General features: G+C 37.9%; 1 protein-coding gene and 1 long non-coding RNA gene across 6 annotated transcripts in view; one reads left to right on the forward strand and one right to left on the reverse strand.

Moving 5' to 3' along the window:
- The window catches only part of LOC144456962 (uncharacterized), a 128,303-nt gene extending 126,553 nt beyond the window's left edge, over positions 1-1,750 (reverse strand). The window contains exon 1 of the long non-coding RNA XR_013486209.1: positions 1,605-1,750. This is a non-coding gene — a long non-coding RNA (uncharacterized LOC144456962). The remainder of the gene's footprint in view (positions 1-1,604) is intronic.
- The window catches only part of IL7 (interleukin 7), a 96,800-nt gene continuing 75,623 nt past the window's right edge, over positions 630-21,806 (forward strand). For 2 of the 5 annotated variants that reach the window (XM_020973932.2, XM_020973935.2), the window contains exons 1-2: positions 643-1,214; positions 18,184-18,323. In XM_020973932.2, the coding sequence (XP_020829591.1) occupies positions 1,148-1,214; positions 18,184-18,323 (207 nt within the window). In that variant the 5' untranslated portion in view covers positions 643-1,147. Of the gene's footprint in view, positions 1,215-18,183; positions 18,324-21,806 lie in introns of all 5 variants that reach the window. The other 3 variants (XM_020973934.2, XM_020973933.2, XM_078153354.1) reach the window with 3 other exon arrangements.

Consider the following 21,806-nt stretch of genomic DNA (forward strand, 5'->3'; position numbering starts at 1 on the left):
CAGTTGCTTTTTCCTGAATCCCACAATTAAGTAGCTAGAATTATAATACACATAGCTGAACTTCATATTCAGTGTTCTTTCCACTACAATCACACTCAGTTACTAAGTATTTAGAAATCTGACCTTCTATCCCACATCAATCAACAAGCATCTATTAAGTGCCTACTAGGAGCCTAGGATAGTGCTAAGTGTTGGGTATGTAAAGAATAAAACAATCTCCATTTAAGATAGGCTTCAAAACTCAAAGAAAAAATTAATAAACATCTCAATGATTCAATTAAAGTTAATTAAGACAAATTTGTATTTGAGAGAGTTTTCCCTGTTCATTTTATTTTGGACTAAGACTCATGGATCAAAGATATCCATATGTTCTGGATGAGGCATACGCCCCTCTGAGACTCTGGAGCCATTAGTGGATACATTTACAGAACTCAGCATGTAAAGTGATATAGTTTAAGGGTGGACAAGAGAGTGTAACCAGTTTCAGTCACGCAATCCTACTCAACCTTCCCTTTTCACTGGACAGCTTGGGAATTCCCAAAGCATCAGCAGCAGACTGGTAAAGTTGATTTCTCTAGCTCTTGGGATTCCACCCTTGCATGCTGTATAAATAGTTTCCCTGGCCACAGGAAAAACAGATGCCCTCAGTCCACAGCCTCCCAGTATTTAGTTAATGTGATAGAGGTCATCTGGGAAGACTGACCCGGATCGCTCTAATTCATAACGGGGCTATCACTTTCTAGTGCCAACAATTTCTCCTGGAGTTAGTTGCTTGGAAAGTCTCCAGAAGTGCTCGGGCCACGCGGGTAAGACTCTTGATGTAAGGGAGAGAGAGGAGAGTGTAAGAGAGAAGGGACCAGGTCGGGAGGAAGGCGTCCCAGGGATGAACCCGAAGTTTACTCCGTCAGAACAAGCCCCAAAGTAGAAACTGAAAGTAGACCGCTGGCCGGGCACACGGAAGTCACGGAAAAAGCAAGCGAAGCCCAGAACCCGCTGGTGGAGTGCACCGCCCCCCCGGGATGGATGAAGCGGCGGGCGCGGCGTGGGTGAGACAAGCCAGCTGTAGAGCCCGTCTGGCCCAGTGCACACTCCTGTGAACCTCGGCGGAGGAGGAGGCGGAGACGGAGGCAGGCGGCCACCATGGGCCATGAGACTCTGCTGCCGCCAACATGACCGCAACCGGCTCCTGCAGCGCACGCAGACCATGTTCCATGGTAAGCGTGACAGGTACTGCGTCCCGTGCACCTTGGGGCGCCCGGTGGCTCGGCGCAGCCCCCACCCCGAACCACCGATTTTCTTTTGCAGCTCCACTTCGCACTTTGCACTCTCTGAGAGCCCAGGGTCTCCTCTTCCCAGCCCGCGATTCGGGCGAGCGGGCGTGCACGCGAGGTGCAGCCTCTCACACCTGGGGCCGCGCCTCCCCTGGCGGGCAGCAAAGGGTAGCTGGGAGCTGCGCCCTCCGGTAGCCTGTTCCTCCCGCCCGGAGAAAGCCCGCGACCCTTCAGCGGGGTCAGCCTCCAGCCCAGTCCCGGTCTCGGCTTGCAGCCCATCTCCCTCTCCTAACCCACTACCCAGTCCCCCACACCAGAAACCTAGCACCGAACCTTTCCAGTCTCCTGACTCCTGCGCCCGTGCCTGCTTACTTTCTTACTGGCACCCGACGTGCGGGGCGGGCTGCCGCAGCTCTGCGACTGCTTCTTATCTGAAATGAAAGCGCCGCTGCCCCAGGGCGCCCTTTTAAACCCCACTCTGGCAGGTCACTGGAAAATCCCGGGTTTTTCCCCTAATGGAATTGTAATTTTTCGCGATTAGGGCTGTACTTGGCTCATGCTGCCCGGAACCCAGCCACGAGGTTTGCAGTGGGGGTAGAATCATGCAGAGTTCTGCTTTTCCCTATAGTTCTACTTTGGAGACAGGGTTAGGCATGAATGAAATTCGGAATTTTACAGCCTCTTCCCTCCACTAAAAGCTAGAATGGATTGGAAGAGTTAAGAGGAGGCTGGATATAACTGGCAAAGAAAGAGTCCAGGATGACTAGTTTCTGTTGACAGCTGCTGCAGACAGTACAAAGGGCCAACAGGTTTATGGCACCCAAAGGAGAAAGGGCAGGGGGAAAAGGAAGGTGATATAGCGCTGCAAAGAGGAAGTAGGATAGTTTAAATTCCTTCTCCTTCAAAGGGGAGGATGAAGGAAACGGACAGAATGCAGGCATGGATCAGTCTCGTTTCCTGGCCAGTCCTTTAGATCAAAATTGTACTCCCTCTGATCTTACAAACTGTGTGGATTGAAAGGACAAGCGTCAAAACCATCCAGTGAGAAAAGGTAAGTCTATGTTCTAGGGGAGGAGGAGGCTTTTTGGTAGCCATAAAAGAGGAAATGTGTTTGATGGAAGTTAATCTGAAATGTGAATCCTAGTGGGTTTTTTTTCCTACTGAGAGTAGAAATTCATCATAACCTCAATTCTCAGCCTTTTCTCCAATCTCCAATAAGAATTTTCTGCTGACTCGCCCCCAAATCCATTTGTGATCTTGACTCTGTTGTAAAATAGACAGGAGGAGAAGAGGTTAAAATACATACTGTCGCTGAGACTATGCTGACAATACTAGCCAAATCTACATTTAGTCAAGTACTATAATTTTTTTATAAGATAGCTAAGAAAAATTAATATCCTATGCCCAAAAAGGGGGTTAATGATAGAAATAAATAAATTTCAATACTATTTTGTCTGCCCTTATCACTTAGGATAGTTTGCAACTTAAAATTTCTTGTTTCCTTTTTTGACTGAGGAAGTAGAAGAGGAAAAAGCAGGGGGATGGAATAACTTGAGGATGTGGAGATGTTACAGAAAAAAAGACAGGGAAGACATTGGAAAGGATGAGGAGGACACTGAAACTGGAAGGGACACAGGGAACTGGAAAGAATGACAGGTTAGAGCTGCTAATAACACTACATACTACACTACACTATCTCCCACAGTAATTTGGACATTTTTATTTGGGGCAGAAAGATGAAAAAGAGTATTTCATGGAATCCTAGAATTGTATAGTTGGGAGGGATCTCCCTCATTGTACCCATGCTAACATATTGAAGACTTTTTGTCAAAGCACTGAATAATGTTATTTGAAAAGTATTTATCAAATCTTGTTTTCTGAAAATAAACTTAATAAGAAATATGCAGCTAAGCTAGGACATACTTCCCTAACACTGGGGCAGATAGATATTAACTGGAATCAAGATATTTTGTTGGGTTTGTTGAGAATCTTGTTGTTTTCTCTTTCCCTTTTCTCTTTTGTTGAAGATAGAAAACATGATATAATCAAAATTTTAATACAGTAGGTAGATAAGAGCAACATGCAGTTAGAAGTACTTAAAATTACACTTTTTTTCTTTAAGCCAGTTGCAACAGAATGACTTACCACCCTTCCCCCCTGCAAATCCTGTATTGTTTTCTTTTCTTTTGCCATTTAATTGATTGAATCACTGTCAAGGATGAATAATACAACAAGCAGGGAGAGTATGAAGCAAACTTGGGATCAGTCTTCATTTGATTCTTGATCTCTATAATTTATTCTCACAAGGAGTAGGTAAGACTTAGCTAGACACTTAATAGTGCATATCATTGTCTAAATGTCTATGGCTTAATCTCCATTAATGAACTTTGCCTTTGGAGAGATGACTCCATGTTGAATCATGTTTGTAGGAATTTTGGTAAAGAGTGCTGATACTGGAGTCGGAGTCTTCAGGTTCAAATATCACCCCTCTGACACAACCTGTTGGGAAAGTCATTTCACCTTGCTAGGCCTCAGTTTTCTCCCCAGTAAAATTATGGGGTTGGACCAGATGGCCTCTAGGGTTTTATTGCTGTAACTTCACATCCACAGCCCCAAGCTTCTTATTCTTTTGTTGTATATGAATCTTCTGGATCCTAATGCCAAACATGGAAAGTAAAGTTTGGAAAGAAAACAATTGTTTGATCTAATTATGGCTATATATTCACAGTGACATGGCATGAAAGCAAAGAGAGATGAAAAAGAAAAAGAAAGGACTCATCTCAGTTACGAACAATGTGTTCAGGAGAGCCCAGTGTTATATATAAACACTGCATGGGGCTTATGGGGAATGAGTAAAAATCTCTTAACTGAGGAAACCACATTGAAAGATGTTAACAATAGAAATTAGCTGGGGCAGCAAGGTGGTACAATGGATAGAGCATCGGCCCTGGAGTCAGGGGGAACTGAGTTCAAATCCAGCCTCAGACACTTGACACGTACTAGCTGTGTGACCCTGGGCAAGGCACTTAACCCTGATTGCTTCACTAAAAAAAAAAAGGGCAAGAAATTAGCCCTAGTGATCTGCACTATGAACGTCTAGCACATTGGTTCCGTTGGACTATTCAGCAGAGTAGCCATTTTTCCATTTGGTCAGTTCTCCTGACCAAAAAATGTTCTCCTTGCTGAGGGACAGAGTAAATGTAGAGAACGTGTTTCATAATATGTTTTGAAACAAAGGCAGAGCTCCTAATAAAATGCCAGTGTTAAAGGGGAAGGCTAGCAGATGGGAAGCATCATCAGCCCTATGGGATGGTGGTACAAAGCAAAAAGCCACGGCTAGGATATTAGAGCATCTGAAGGGCACCACAGCTTAGTAGTAGATAGGGTCCTGGAACTGAAGTCAGAAAGACTTGGGTTCAAATTCCACCTCACACAATACACTCAGAAGCTATGTTACCCTAGGCAAGTTATTTAACCCCTATGTGCCAGAGTTCCCTTATCTGTGTACATTGAGGAGGCTGAACTCAGTAGCTTCTAAGGCCCTTCCAGCTCTAAATCAGTGATCCTATGATCTCTTTTAGCTCTGAGTCTTATGATGTTGACACATCAGAGAAGTTAAAAGTTAGTAAAAATAAAGATTTTTTTTTTCATCCAGATTCACAGACTCCTGAAATCTATACATGGACCCACTGGAGATCCATGGATCTCAGATTAAAAAGCCTTGCTTTAGGAATTCTGCGTATTTATTTAGCCTCCTAGAGCATTTAACATGTGTACCATATAATTAGAAACTTAATCATATAAGGTCTTTTTTCCCTTTATTTATTCCAGGTGTGTTTGCTTCCCTCCCCCCTTAAAAAAAAAACACTAGTTTTCTCCTTGAGGACAGAACCCAGCTTTTTAGAGCTCTTAAAAAAAAATTCAACTGTTCTCTCAGCACAATGCTAATAGGCTTTGTCAATAAATTCTTGTTGCTTAATGGAGCATCTTTGAGACAAGTAAGCATCAAAAGAATGAAAGAAAGAATTCTTGTTCTCATGTGGAAAAGGTACTTCTTCTTCCATGCAGAAACTATCATTATACCATAGAATATTAGGACTGGAAGAGACATTAGGCATCATCTAGTCCAAGCCCTAGGGAGGAAGCACAGTAGAGTAGAAATAGACACTGGGTCTAGTGGTGGAGAATGGTGGTTCAAATGCTGTCTCTCTCAGTTGCTACTTGTGTTACCTGCCGTAGATTCCGAAAGTGGGTGATACTGCCCCCTGGGGTTGCTGGAATGATCCAGGGGGACAGTAGCCTCCAGTACAATTGGGAGTTTTGGAAGCATAAGGAAAGAGAAGATAAGAAAATTTAAAACAAACGTTGGTTCATGTTTCATCTGTTATGTGACAGAGTTAAAGTTGTAGTGATTACATTATTTTCGAAATAAACACACAAAGTGCAAGCTATAAACCTATCAGTGGTCAAGTCCACCAACAGGTCTTAACAAGCAAGTGTTGGGAGGCAAGCAAGCTCTCATCATTGGGAAGTCCAGCAGGCGTCGGCATGAATATGTGCGTGTAATGACTTGTTTACAGTATGAAACTATATTGTTACATGATGCAATATTGCATCACCAAAATTTCAATGCAGGAAAAACCCCCACAAATTTACAATAAATGATTAAATTTAAAATGTATCATTAAAAAACATTGGTTTTTTGAAATGACACAATTTTTTTAAAAAAATCATTAAGGGTTTAAAGAAAAGAGATTTTCAGGGTGGTGCTGAGTAATTTTTTTTAAAAGGGGTGTTAGGCCAAATAAGTTTGAGAACCTCTGCCTTAGACAAGTCATTTAACTTCTCTTGGTATCAGTTTCCTCATTTTTAAAATGACAAAGTTGGATTAAATGTCCTCTGAGGATCCTTCCTACTCTAAATCTATGTTCCCTGCATTTTGCAGATGAGGAAACTGAGACTTCAAGAAGTGAAAGGATTGGACTAGAACCTCTGTTTCCTAACTCCCAGTTTAGTGTTTTTATTTCCACGCATCTCTATCGAGTGTTGCTACATGACTGTGCATAATTGGTCATGGCCATTACTGATCAACAAATGGATAGGTTTTTATGGCAGGAGTAACCAAGGCCTGAGAGCCAAAGAGCCTATTATCTGTTTCTTTTTTTTACTTTCTTTTTTTTTTAAGCTAGGCAGTGGGGTTAAGTGACTTGCCCAGGGTCACACAGCTAGTAAGTGTTATGTGTCTGAGGCCAGATTTGAACTCAGGTCCTCCTGAATCCAGGACCAGTGCTGTATCCACTGTGCTACCTAGCTGCCCCCATATCTGTTTCTGTATAGCTCACTAGCTGAGAAAGATTTTTGTACTTTTAAGTACAATAAAACTTTATTTTTAAAAAAAATATAAAAATCATTCTTAGCTCACTGGCCATACAAAAAGAGGAGGCTAGACACATTTGATTTTGCAGGTCATACTTTGCAAATTACAAATGGTAAGGACCATGAGCTAGTGTCTTCATGGTAGTGAGCCCAGCAGTGTCACCAAACACAATGACTAATTGAAAAATGCTAAGTTGATGTTTGATTTCAATATTCATATTTTCAGAATTACAGTCACAAAATTTTTTTGAAAGCGTCATGATCTGTGTGGGAGAGTGCCAAGAAAGGAACCAATTCAATCAATTCTATTTAATTCAACAAGCATATATTAAGTACCTACTATGTGTAGGACACTGTGCTAGGGGCTATCTGTGCAAAAACAAAAATGAAAAATAGCCCATGCCCTGAAGGAGCACACATTTCCAAAGATAAGTAAATGCAAGATAATTTGAAAGGGAGAGGTCACTTTTAATGCTGATCCGTTGATAAGGAAGCCAGTGACAGCAGACAGTCAGTGATGAACAACTCATTTATGATTTTTAAGTGAAATTTCTCCTTTATAAAAGATGACAAAAACTCCCTGTAATGTCCTGGTGGAATAGAAGCCAGTGTCAGTTAGGAAACCCACTTTTGTTTTCAGGAGCTGTAAGGAAACCTTGCATCTGAATACACATATCTTAGTGATGGGTGACCCTAGAAAGTAGAAGTACTCAACAGTCAATTCTTATCCATCCTTCAAGATCAGAAAGATGACCAGAACCATTTTTACCTATTTAGTTTATAGCCTAAAACTACTTCTGACTCCTAGAAAGGATGCACAGTGATCTCTCTTGTCTGCTCATGTGTTTCAGTATGCCTCTTGGGGAATAGCTGAGACTTCATAATAGTGTTTTACAACCTAAAGTAGAGTGATGTGTTTCAACCTGAGGGCAGCTAGGGCAGCCAGGTGGCACAGTGGATAGAGTAGCAGGACTTAAGTCAGGAAGACTCATCTTCATGAGTTCAAATGCAGCCTCAGACACTTCCTAGCTGTGTGACCCTGGGCAAGTCACTTAACCCTATTTGCCTCACTTTCCTCATTGGTCAAATGAGCTGGAGAAGGAAATAGCAAACCACTCCAGTATCTTTGCCAAAGAAAACCCCAAAGGGGTCATGAAGAGTCAGCCAGGACTGAAAAATGACTAAAGAACAACTACTGTGTAGTAACCTTAATGCTTTGCTCTGTTAAGGATAAAGGGCCCTGGCTTTTGGGGTTAGGAAGTGGGGGTAGGGGAGAGGCAGGATGTCAAGCAGCAGAAAGCAGGAACTTACAAGCCTGGAAAGTCTGCCAAATGTTCTCTGTTACGGGAATTTACCCAGCCTGGAGAAATAGCCCTGCCATATTTTGCCAAGAGTCAGGGTGTTAGAGTCAAGGTGTTAGAGAACCTGCCCAACCACATTGTAGGAGTTCCTTTCAATTTCAGTTACAGCTAAATATGCAGTAACAATCTATACAAGAAGATGAAAGTTGTCATGGAAGGAGTACCAAATTTGGTGTCAGAGGACCATGGCTCAAATCACAGCTTTGCCACTTAATATCTGTGTGACCTTGGACAAATCACTTAACCTCTCAGGGCCTCAGTCTCTTAATCTGTGAAATAAAGGGGTAAGACTAGACAACATTCAAGGCCTTTCCTGTTACCAGTCATTGCCTAGTATTGCTCCTGAGGTTGGAACAAAGGTGCAAAGGGTTTGTATATCAATTTCATCAGGTAGAGTCTTACCATGGAAAGAACACTGGCTTTGAAGTCAGAAGACCTGATTTCAAATTCTGGCTCGGCTAACTCTAATATATATTCCTACATGATCTTAACACCTCTAAATGTCACTTTCTCAATCTGTAAGATGAAGAGTTGGACTAGATACCCTCTAAGATATCTTCTGACCCTAAGTCTATGATCAGAGGCGGCAATGTGTAATGGAGAGAGAATGGGATCTGGAGTAAGCGGAAAGGCCAAGACTCAAACCTCACTTCAGAAACATACTATGTGACCCTAGACAAGTCACTTAATCTCTGTAAAATAAAGGAGTGTCTTCCAGATCTGCATCTATGATCCTATAACCTCGGTCCTTTCTAGCCCTACATCTATGGTTTTATGGTCCTAAAACTATTAGAGCACAATGGCCCTCACAACTAGTGACTCATGACTGGGGCTCTGCCCATTCATTCATTCACACAGAAAAATTAAGCTTTTTTCAGTGCTTTGTTTTAAACAATGGGAGAAAATATAAATAAGACACAGTTTCTGCCAGCAGTGACCCTAATAAGGCTGATAAGATCTAAAGGGAGATAAATAATCCAGTTTGGGTAGACTGTAGGGAAATTGGGGAGGAACAGTATGTTGTAAGGCTAAAACATATGTTAGAGCCAAACTTTGGGAGGTCTTGACTGTCACTAAGGAATTTAGACCTTGTTCATCAGGCAATGAGGAATCATTAAAAGCTTTTGAAAAGTACAATAATATGATCAGACATGGGCGTGATACCCTTATTTAAAACAAAATAAAACCAAAAAAAAGTTATTTAACCTCTGAAGTCCAGTTACCTTTCAAAGAATTACATCTTATAGATAGGATCAATTTGTTTGTTAACCACTAATATGGCAGGCCTTAAGTAAATGAATTCCATAAAGATCAAGGTATGAAGTTTAAAGATTAGGCTCCCATGTTCCCAACTCATCCATCTTGCCTAATTGCTCTTAAGCTAAAAAAAAAAAAACCTAATTTGTAGTAGCATGACACTAAATTATCCTGAGAGCACTTCTAATAATGTTCTAGAAGTGAATACAAGGAAAATATGCTATATTGTCAGATGTTTGAGAAACTGTCCCAATACTTTTATTAGTTAATAATTAATCCCCTGGGGTTGCATGAATGTCGACATATTCTAGATCAGAAGAAGATAACTTATAAAGTGTCATGGGTAAGATTCATGCTCAATAAATGTTCACTGATTTGATTTGGAAAGGCTACAAAATCTTCATTCTTTTCCTCTTCTTCATCGTCTTCCTCCTTCCCACTCTCCTATAGCATCATACCCTATGCCAGGCACACTGAATATTGCATTTCAGATACTTTCTACTTTTTACCTTTGTGGTAGATGTACAACCTCCTTTAGATGGCATGGTGAGTTGGAGAGGAAATAAAAGTTGCCAAACTCAGAGCTGAGGGAATGAATAATAACAGTACTAGTAATACACAAAGTTTACAAAATTATTTTTTTCTAGGAATTCTAAAGGATCCATAATGTAATTATTATTATCTCTGTTTTATAAGTAAGGAATCTGAGGAATGGAGAAGTTGGGTGACTTGCCTGGCTCCACACAGATGGTAGAATAGTATAAGGGAAAGGTGACTGGATTTGGAATCAGATGACCTGAATTCAAATAACACTTCTGCCACTTTTTGGACAAGTCACTTTACCTGTCTGGGATTCAAGTTTCCCATCCATAAAATAAAGATGTTAGATTATATATAGATTATGCATAATCTTTGTAATATATCATTGCAATCTTTTAGCTAAGATTTTATTTAGGATTTTTGTATCCATATTCATTAATGAAATTGGTCTATAATTTTCTTTTTTTGTTTTTACTCTTCCTGATTTAGAAGTCAGTATCATATTTGTTTCATAAAAGGAATTTGGTAGGATCCCTTCTTTACCTATTATTCCAAATTATTTAATATTGGAATTAGTTGATCTTTAAATGTTTGATAGAATTCTCTTGTAAATCCATCTGATCCTGGTGCTTTTCTCTTAGGAAGCTCATTTATGTCTTGTATAATTTCTTTTTCTAAACTAGGTCTATTTTAGATATTCTATTTCCTCTTCTGCTAAACTAGACAATTTATATTTTTGTAAATATTCTTCCATTTCACTTAAATTGTTAAATTTATTGGCTATAACTGGGCAAAATAACTCTTTATAATTGCTTTAATTTCATCTTCGTTAGTGGTATATATTCACCCTCTTCAAGTTTGATACCAGTGATTTGGTTTTCTTTTCTTTTTTTTTAATCAAATTAACCAATTGTTTATTTTATTTGTTTTTTCATAAAATCAAGTCCTAGTTTTATTTATTAATTCAATGGTTTTTTTACTCCCAGTTTTAGTCATCTCACCTTTAGTTTTTAGGATTTCCAATTTAGTTGTTTAATTGGGGATTTTTAATTTGTTCTTTTTTTTTAATAGCATACCCAATTCATTAGTCTGCTCTTTCTCTATTTAATTTATGTAAGCATTTTGAGATATAAATTTTCCTCTAATAACTGCTTTTACTGTTTCCTGTAGGTTTTGGTATGCTGTCTCATTACTTCCCTTCTCTTTAATGAAATTATTGATTGTTTCTATATTTGTTCCTTAACCCACTTATTTTTTAAGATTAGGTTGTTTAATCTCTAATTGGTTTTTAATCTATGTTTCCTTGGTCCTTTATTAAATACAATTTTTATTATATTATGATCTGCAAAGAATACTTCTGATATTTCGGCTCTTAACTATAAAATTTTTGTGTAAAGGTACCATGAACTGCTGAGAAAAGGTGTATTCCTTTTTGTTTCCATTCAGTTCTCTCCAGATATCTATCATATCTAGTTTATCTAAAATTCTATTCACTTCCTTAATTTCTTTCTTATTTATTTTTGGTTAGATTTATCAGTTTCCAAAGAGGGAAGATTGTGTCCCCTATTATTATGTACTATTATCTATCTCCACCTGTAATTCATTTAACTTTGAAAACTGTAGATGCTATAATATTCAGTGCATATAGGTTAAGTACTGATATTGCTTCCTTGTCTATGGTACCTTTTATCAAAATGAAGTTACCCTGCTTATCTCTTTTAATTAAATCTATTTTAGCCATAACTTGATCTAAGATCATAATTGCTACCCCTGCCTTTTTTGCATCAGCTAAAGCATAATAAATTCTACTCCAACCCTCCATTTTAACTCTCTATCTCTCATTCTTAAATGTGTTTCTTAAAACACATTATTGGATTCTAATTTTTAATCCATTCGGCTATTTCCATTTTATCAGTGAGTTCATCCCATTCACATTGAAAGTTATAACTACTATTTGTAAATTTCCCTGAATCTTACTTTTACTCACTATTTTCCTTCTCAGCTTCTCTTTTTACCCTATCCCTATTACCATCTTTTCCCTTGCCCTCTTATTCCTTGTTTTACTCACCTTTCTAAAAGTCCCTGCTTTATCTTCTCCCCCCACTCTCTTAATCTTAATCTATACACCCTTCTAAAAGTCCCTCTCCCACCCTGTCCCTCAGTTTTCTAACCTCTCTAGATGTTCAGAGACTTCTAAACATCTTCAGATATACACTTTGTTTCCTCTTCAACCCAGATGAGAATAAGGTTTCTAACATTACCAGACCTCCACCCCGAACCTGTTTCCTCTGTATTAGTTCTTCCTTCCATGCCCCATTTTTATGAGATGATTGCTCCTTTTTACCTTTTCCTATACAGTTTTGTTTTTAGAATCGCCCCCATCATACACAACTCAGCCCCAACCTTTCTTTCAAACCCTTAGTAATGATAAAAGTATTAAGAATACTGGTAACATTTTCAAAAATCATAAGTAATCAGTTTGACTTTTATAGTGCCTTATAATTAGTCTTTAATGATTTCCTTGTCTTTCTTTTGGATCTTTTATATTGACTTTTTCACTGAGTTCTGGTCTTTTTGTTACAAATACCTGAAAGTCTTTCAGTTCATCAAATGCCCATTTCTTTTCTATTCAGAATTATACTCAACTTTTCAGGGTAAGTTATTCTTGGATGCAACCCCAGCTCCTTTGCTTTTCAAAATGTACAGTTCCAAGACATACAATCTTTTAGTGTAGAGGCTGCTAGGACTTGTGAAATCCTGACTGGTTTCCCATAGTATTTAACTTTCTTTTTTTCTTATAGTAATTTCTCTTTGACCTGGGAATTTTGAAACTTGGTTATGACGTTCCTATAAGTTTTCTTCCTGGGCTCTCTTTCAGGTAGTGAATGGTAGATTTTTTTTTCTATTTCTATTTTACCCTCTTGTTCTAGAAGTTCAGGGCAATTTTCCTTAATTTCTGTAATATATCCAGATTCTTTTTTTTTACCATAACTTTCAGGCAGTCTGACAATTCTTATATAGTCTTTTTTTAATCTCTTCTCCAGATTAGTTGTGTTTCTAATGAGCTGTTTTAGATTCTCTTCTGTTTTTTTCTAGTTTTATTATTTTTTGTTGTTCTCTTATAATGTCATTCAATTCTACTTATTCAACTCTAGCTTTTAAGGATTTATTTTCTTCCTCAAGATTTTGCATCTCTTTTTCCAATTGGTTAACTTTTTTTCATAATTTTCTTGGATTGCTTTTATTTAACTTTTGAATTCTTTTTTTAAGTTCTTCCAATAGTTCTTTCTGGGCTTGTGACTATTTGACATTACTCTTTGGGGTAGGAGTGGATTTTTTTTTTTACTTCACTATCTTCCTGTGAATATGAACCCAGATTTTCTTTAACACCAAAGTAGCTATCTATGGTTGGGTTCTTTTTTCATTACCTACCCATTTTTATTTTTATTTTATTTTATTTTTAGCAGCTAATTATTATAATCATCATCATCATCATTATCAAGTTTTAATCCCTAATCGAGGGTAATGTTGCCTTAGGCCTCAGATCCTCTTTACTGTTGTTTTCTGAATTCTTTATGGAGGCTCAACCTCAGGGACTCCTCTCCTCCTTCCCTTAAGCCAAAGTTATGACCCCCAGCCATGCTGTCCTGAAAATGTTCTTGCTTCCTATGGTACCACACTCAACAGGCATGTACTTGCTCCTCCCCACCCACAGCAATAGCCCAAAATCACAACTGGTCAGTACTGCCAGGTCTGACTTCCAGAAACAAGATTGGGGAGAGGAAAGAGTTCCAGTCTTCTCCTAGTCTTCTGCTGTTAAGATGAAAAGGTCCTGAGATAAAATTTCTTAAGGCTGCGAGCAAGGTGAAAGTTGAGGTGAAATTTCTGGAGGCCTAGTCTGCATCCCTCAGGGCCCACTGTTTGTTAATTCAGTGGAGTTGGCCTAGGGGTGTTTACGCTTCTTCAGGCCAACCTCACCTGCTGGCCTTTTCTCTGAGGTCCTCTCAAGTTGTCTTAGGAAGACAACTGCTTTACCCCTTTATTTTTGCTGGTCTATGTTCATTTCATTGTGATTTTCTGTCTCTTTGTGGAGGAAATCTGGAAAACCTGGAAATTTCAGGTCTATTTGCCATCTTCCCAGAATGCCTCTTAGATTACATGACTTCTAAGGTACTTTCCAGCTCAAGATCTATGACCCTATGAATATATTTCAGTGAATATAACTCAGAATTTCACTCTAACCTACAAATAATGCCAGCTATATGAGCAGGTAGAGCATGTTTAAGAAAAAACCTAAGCCCCTCCCCCAAATCTCTCCATTAGCATATTTGAAATTATGCAATTAATATGTCATTCCTTTTATTTAAATATTGCTCCTTATGAAAATGGAAATGATAAAGCCATTATTACATTTCTACTTCTGTATAAGTTAGTTTATTAGGGCCTTTTTTACAGGTTAGCCAGCTAAGCACAAATTTTAAGAAAGTTGAATAGAGAAAAAGCAACATGGTAGGAGGTACCTGTTATTTAAGGTACCATGCTGGAAATAGAAGGCATTGAAAAGGGAATTTGGAAAGTTCCTGAGGCAGACTTTATCAAAATTATCATCCTTATCACTGTTTTCATATCAGAATTTATGAACAAATACTCATAATCTCTAAAATAAATGGAATGAAAAGATTTCAATATATAGAAACTTTACACAGGAACTCAAAATCAGTGAGCCTATGACAGAATGGACTTAAAATCTAATATATTTTATTCAGCCTTAAAGAGCATGTATTTTATCTACCTTTGCAATAGTCTAGAGATCGTTAAACATATATATAAAAGAATAATCTCAGGCTCGCAACTTGTCCCAGAACAATCTCTGTTTGAGTCTTATCAAAAAATGATAAAAAAAATAATCATAAGAATAAGGATATAACTACAATGTACCTTCCAAGTATTAGAAAATTAAGTACATGTTTACTGTATATAAAATAGTCATAGCTTTTATCATTTAAAAAATCTATAAATATTTACAAGAATATAATATATTAGAGAAGAAAAGAGGGTATACCAAAAATGGTATACCAGGAACTTCTTATAGATTCATTAATTATTGAAGAGGGCATCTAGGTGGCACAGTGGATAGAGCATCAGCCCTAGAGTTGGGAGGACCTAAGTTCAAATCTGGCCTTACACACTTACTATCTGTGTAAGCCTGGGCAAGTCATTTAATCCTGTTTCCCTGAGTTTCCTCATCTGTAAAATGAGCTGGAGAAGGAAATCCAATACCTTTGCCAAGAAAACCCCAAATAGGGTTATGGGAAGTTGGACGCTACTGAAATAACTTAACAACAACAAAAATTATTGAATGAGCCGCTCTGCTTTTATTGGTTTTGCAAAGCTTTCACTCAGTTCCACACTTGTGACTCACTGATGTCATACAAATATATAAAATAGATCCAAGTACAGGGAAAATACTAGAATCTTTGATATCTACATAGAAAAATTGTTCTCTATTTGAAATATACCATCTACACAATAATGTCAGAAATAATCAATACAAAACATTACATTTTTTTCAGGGAAAGAGTTTGAGTCCATTATGCTTCTACCCAGCCATAATCCATTATCATCTCTTTAATAGAACTAAGTATGGCTTCCATGGTAAAAAGAGAATCAAACCAAAACATTGCTTGTGAATTATTTGGTATACATGGACATCAAAGACATCAAGTTATATGGCAACACACACACGCACGCACTCACACACACTCCACCTGTCTGGCATCTTGTGGAATTTTTTTCCCAAAGATTTCAAAATACCATTTGGATTCAGTAAGTGTAAAATTCTTAATACATGATGAGGAAAGATAGCCTGATGGCTTCAAGCTCAAATTTTGAAGCCAAATGAAACCAATGGATAAAAGTGGTACTTATCAATACTTTGGTCTCCTCCAGTCAAAATAGCATTTTGTTATCATAGCATAAAGTTATCAAGGGAAAATTGCAATTGAGCAACTGAAAAAAATTGAGGTTTTCTGGCTACAAAGTTCAATGGGAAGAACACATTTAAAGAAAATAACACATATGTAATACCAGCATTAATTTATACATTTGGAACAGTAATTTAAGACTATAATTGATTTGAAAAAAAATATCATTTTTGTATTCTGAACTAAAAACCTGCACAATATTAATGAAACATAGGCCCCATCACCCAAGTCAGCTGTCTGTGCAAAGGTCAACACTTCTTCACCAAAAAAGGAGGAATAATATTAGTAATTATTCTCACATAATATGCCAGTCAGAAGTCTACAGAAATACTTCGCAGACATCAACTCACCAAGCAATATTAAAGACTGACAAAAGGCATAAGAAACTGAATTTTTCAAATGTACACGAAACTAGAATCACAGTGCTCTCTAAGATGATATCCAAATAAACAACAATATGTTGAGAAAGAAGTATCAAAAATGGCTAAATCATATGAGGTTGTTTACGGAAACACAAGTGTTTTAAAATAGCAATCAAGGATCAGGCCATTGCCTCCAGAAATACCAGAAAGGTTATTCTTAATGAAGTAAGACTTGTTAATCAATGAAGATTATGCAAAGGATCAATAGAAGTTGTGCAGTATATCGCTGAAGGCTATAAAAATTTAGTTAATTACTGAATACCTAGCAAGACATGGCCGTTAGAAATTATGCATTAAAAACTCATTGTCTCCATGGGCTGACAGTTGAAAAATCACCACAGTCATCACAAACACAGAAGGTAAAGTGAAGAATATCACTGACCCAGTAGAAGGAAGAACTTAATAACAGAATTATCCAAAAATTAAATGTGTTACCTCATGAAATAATGAGCTGATTTTAACTAGAGCGCTCAGACATAGAGTAGATGACACTGATAGAATGGTTGTAAATAAAATGCATGTTTTGGGTAAAGACTGTACTACAGGACTTCTAAGGAGGTTCTCTTAAATATTAGTCAATGTCCCCAAGATCTAGCAACATAATTTTTCCAAGGTTCTGCTCTACATGGCTCATCACTAATGAGAAAGGTGTAAGCTAAATCTTGCCCTGTTCAAAAGATGAGAATGAATGACGGGGACTAAATTTTCAACAAGCCCAGAAAGCCACAAGGTTAGTTATGCATTTGCACATTTTAATGGGAAACTATATACACTTTGAAAGGAAGCAATAAACAATATCACCCTCAGGGTAATTGTAAAGCAATCAGACAAGTTTGTGGGGTTTTTTTGTTCCCAGTACTAACAGAAATTTAAAAAAACCTTGTTTATATTTTTAACAAATAATTTGGGTACCTCAATGTATAGACAGACAGGCTTAGAGTCAGGAAGACTGGAGTTCAAATCCAACCTCAGACATTGATATTATCTATGTGACCCTGAGCAACTCACTTAATCTCTGTTTGCCTCAGTTTCCCCAACTGTGGGGTTAATAATAGCACTTATCTTCCAGGGTTCTGGTGAGCATCAAATGAGAAAATAATTATAAAGCAATTAGCACAGTGCCCTGGCACATGCCCACAGTTATCCCTTCCACATTGCAGGGTTTAGGGCTGCGGTAATCCCAGCATCTTGAAAATCCACATAAAATTTTTTGGCCTTCCCTTTGTACCAGAGAAGAACTCTGAACTATGATAGTATTAAAAGATAAAATATGTTGATATTATATGATACTATACATATATTATGCATTTTTGAGTTTCTAAACTTTTTCTGTGTCATCTGCTGGCCTTCATGTGTCATCTGCGGATTCCACAATATTCCCCAAAAAATTCCATTTAATTTCTTACACTAATCCACAATATATCAAAGCTGTGATGGGGCAAGTGCCAATGGGGAAGGGATAACTATGTATATATGTACTAATACATATATATGCATAGAGACATGTTGAACGTACATATAAATGCATGTATATTAATATGTAATATGCATATGTGGGTACATATATGTGCATGTACATATACACACATATATAGATATTTATTTATATATACCAAAAAATGTAAAAAAAAACTAAGCTCGTATCCTGTTCCTAGAGTTTATCCTTCAGTTCCAGATAGGCATTGGATTCCAAGAAAAACATTGATTACCACACCTCTATCACTTCTACTTAGACTAATCTGAGTAAATCACATCTACCCAATTCAGTGAAAGAAAGCTATGTTCCAAAATGGCAGCCCTAGTCATTGATTTGTAAAGAGAACTTTATGATCTCTACCAACAAAGATGGACTTTTATTTATCAGAAATAGACAAATTCCACTTGAATTATGTAACTACATAGCATGTGTTTCACTTTATAGAATATGGAAATTGGCTTATGACACAACATTCTTACATGATGTTGAATTTAGTTTTTTTTAGGTCTATCTTTGGAATTCCTTCACTGATCCTTGTTCTGTTGCCAGCAACTTCTTCTGATTGTGAGATTAAAGATAAAAATAATACAATAGAAGAGTATATGAATGTCTTATTTGTCAACATTCAACATTTGGTATGTAGTTTTGTCTTCTTAATATTTTCATTTGTGAATATTTTAAAATTGGTCCTTAGATATTAAAAATGTGAAGGTATATAATATTCTTTTGCAAGAAAGTGAAATATCTATAAGGTACAGATTAGAATTGCTGTTATTAACGATATGTGAATCTATACTTGTTATTTGTTAGTAGTTCTATTCTTTTGTTGTGAAAAGTAATTTAGATGTAGAAAACCAGAGTTCTAGTTCCAGGCTTCAAGGCCAACTCTATAAACTACACAGTACTGCCTCTTAAGTTGGTAACTGTGAGTGAATTCCTTTGAGGCAGACAACTGTTGTTAGCTTCATTTAACCAAGGACTCCTATGCTTTTTTAAATTTTTAATGTTGCTTGAATAACATATCACAGTATCATAAATGAATAAATGAGTGAATGGATAGATGGATGAATGAAAATGCATTGCTATCTGCTAAGTACTAGAAATACGAATTTTAAAAGTGGGACAATTTCCACTTTAAAGGAGCTCACATTCTAATTAGGGACAATAATACAGAAAAGAAAATTCACAACAGAGTGGATGAAAAGGCCCATAAATCCTAAACATAGGGGTGGTGGCAGATGCCAAGGCTCAAATTGTATCAGTAGTTTAGAGGCAGGGCAGATCTAGAGGACAAAAGGAGTGGCAAGGCATATGGTAAGGCCCAGTGGAAGGAACAGAGTTTGTAACTTCCATCTCATCCAATCCATTTGAGTAGTAAAGCAGTTTGAATGGTTTTGAGATGGATCCATCCAAGAGAAGAGCCACAGGAGGAAAGCAAAGGCTGGGGTAGGCACCCCCAGTGGTGGTGGGTCTTTCATTCATCCAGCCATCCTGGATGGCTTTTATTCTTCAAAATTTCAATGGAGCCATGCCCTCATTGGTTTGGGGACTCTCTCTTCTTTTAGTCATATAGATTTCATTAGTCCTCCATGCCATCTTAAATTCTCAGTACTAATCATTCTTGACTTCAGGATAGTCTTTCCTCCCTGGGTTTTCATGGCACTGCTCTTTACTGGTTTTTCCTCTTTTCTTTCTGACCACTCTTCATTTTCCTTTATCCCTTCAACATCCATGTCTTGCTAACTGTGGTTGTATCCCAAGGCTCAGTCCTATTCCCTCTCCTCTTTTTTCTCCTTTTTCACTGAGTTACCTCATCAGCTTTATAGCTTCAATTTCCATCTCTATTCCAATGGTTCCTGAGTCCATATATCCAACTTTAGTCTACCTCCTGAGTTCCAGTTACACATCTCCCTCTGCCTGTCGGACATTTCAAACAGAATGTTCCATAAGCATCTCAAATTCAGCACAAAAATAGAACTAACCTTTTCTTCAAAACCAACCACTCTTCTGAATTTCCCCATTATTCACAGGAGCACTACCATTCTGCCAGTCATTTAGGTCTGTAACTTCAGTGTCATACTTAGCTCTTCATTCTCACTCATCCCACATATCCAATCAGTTGCCAAATCTCATCATTTCTGTTCCACAGTGTCTCTCATACATATCCCCCTTTACCAGTCACACAAATGCAACCCTAGTTCAGGCTCTCATCACCTCTCACATGCGCTATTGTAATAGCCTCCTTTGGTCTCCCTACCTCAAGTATTCTCCCTCTCCTATCCATTCTACACACGTCCACTTAACTGACTTTCTTACAGTAAGGTTCCACCATGTTATTTCCCCTACTTAATAAATTTATATGGTTCCCTGTTACATCTAGGATCAAATGTAAACTTCTCTTTTAGGCATTGACATTTCTCTACAACCCCTCTCCCTACTACCTTTCTAGTGTTTTTTATAAATTTTTTCCTCCCCACACACTACAATTCAGCCATATCCCTCTGCTTTCTCTTCTACACATAAAATGCTTCTGCCATCTCTGGGCCTTTGTACTGGCTCCTCCTTATGACTGTGCAATGTGCCCTTCCCCCCTACTTCTTCCTTTCAGAATCTGTGATTTCCTTCAAGACTCAGCTCAAAAACTGCCTTCTACATGAAATCTCTCTTAATGCTTCCCCCTCAAACTCTAGTGCACTCTCTCTCAAAGCTACCTTAGGATTTATTTTGTCTACATTTTAAATATTTATTAATTTGCATGCTGCATCCTTCAATAGACTGTAAGCTCCTTGAGGGCAAGGACTATTTCATTTTTGTATTTTTAGTATCAGTGATGGTATATAGTAGGCACTTAATAACTTCTTGTTGATTGATTGCTTGATCAACTGTGTAATTCTCCTCCATATCTTGTCATAAATTCTCCATAGAGGATTCACTCAATATGGTAGTGGACTTCCTCTTTCAGACAACATGGTATTAATTTCATTAAGCCTCAGAATACTACAAAGCCCCTCCCTATTAAAACTATAGTTACCACTATAGATAAATAGGCCCAGAATTTAATAGAAGGGGGAAGTCTGCATCTTCTTCAGTAGTTCAGGAATCTGTGACTTTGATGATGTGTTCACTCCCATCTGTGACTTGATAGATGCTCTTCAGGAGTTGGCATGATTGAAAATTGCATTGGCTTGATGTAATGAGCCTTTTTGAAATTATTTATCTTGCTTCCTGGACAAAAGAAATAACTGTCCATCACTGGACCCATACTCAAAAACCTTTAATGCTTGCCAGAGTATTCTAGAACATGCCTAGCCTTTGAATACATAAGGTAAGCTCCATAGCACTGTGAGTCACCAGAATTGGGCTTTAGAGGCAGATGGCCAGGATTACATCTGGGAATCTCTTCTTTGCTCTTAAACATGCCACACTTCCTCCTGCCACAATAGCTCCATCTTTTGAACATCAGTGCTCACTAGATGCTGTTGGCTTTGAAACATGGAACATGATGATCTTAGAAAAATCAAAATGGCAGGTGGCTTGAGAAGCAATAGAAAGATTCATGGTGGATAGCTGTGGAATATTGCCCATTATGCCTTACACTCAGGAAGTAGTATAAAAGACACCATCAAGCACATGTAAAAGGATTTGGGCCAAGAATGATTGTGGTAGACCCTTAAAAGTGATGAAGTATATGGTATAGTGGAAAGAATGAAAGGACTTGGGTTCAAAGCCTGTCTTTGGTATTTACAAGTTGTGTGACATTGTGCAAGTCTTCCTGGGCCTCACATTTCTCACCTCTAAAATGAAGGGAGTGGACTCTGCGGCCTTGAAGCACTAAATCTATAAACCTTGTCATAGTAAGTTATTTGTTGAGTTGACTTGAATGACGGATGATAAAACATCTTAATACTTTCATCAAAACAAAGTACGGGAAGAAACATACAATTGTGAGGAATGAACTAGATTAAGAGAGTGGTCAGATCCTAGTCTGTGCTTTTTGTGTCCAAAGGCATTAATATAAATACTTCTCATAATGAAGTCCACTAAAACTTCCAGCTTTTTTCTAGATGAACTTGCCATCTAGCTATACCCCACTCCCCCATCTTATACTTGTGAGGCTG

This window comes from Phascolarctos cinereus, unplaced genomic scaffold (genome assembly GCF_003287225.1).
Source record: "Phascolarctos cinereus isolate Bilbo 61053 unplaced genomic scaffold, phaCin_HiC Scaffold_4;HRSCAF=312, whole genome shotgun sequence".
Taxonomy (NCBI): Eukaryota; Metazoa; Chordata; class Mammalia; order Diprotodontia; family Phascolarctidae; genus Phascolarctos; species Phascolarctos cinereus.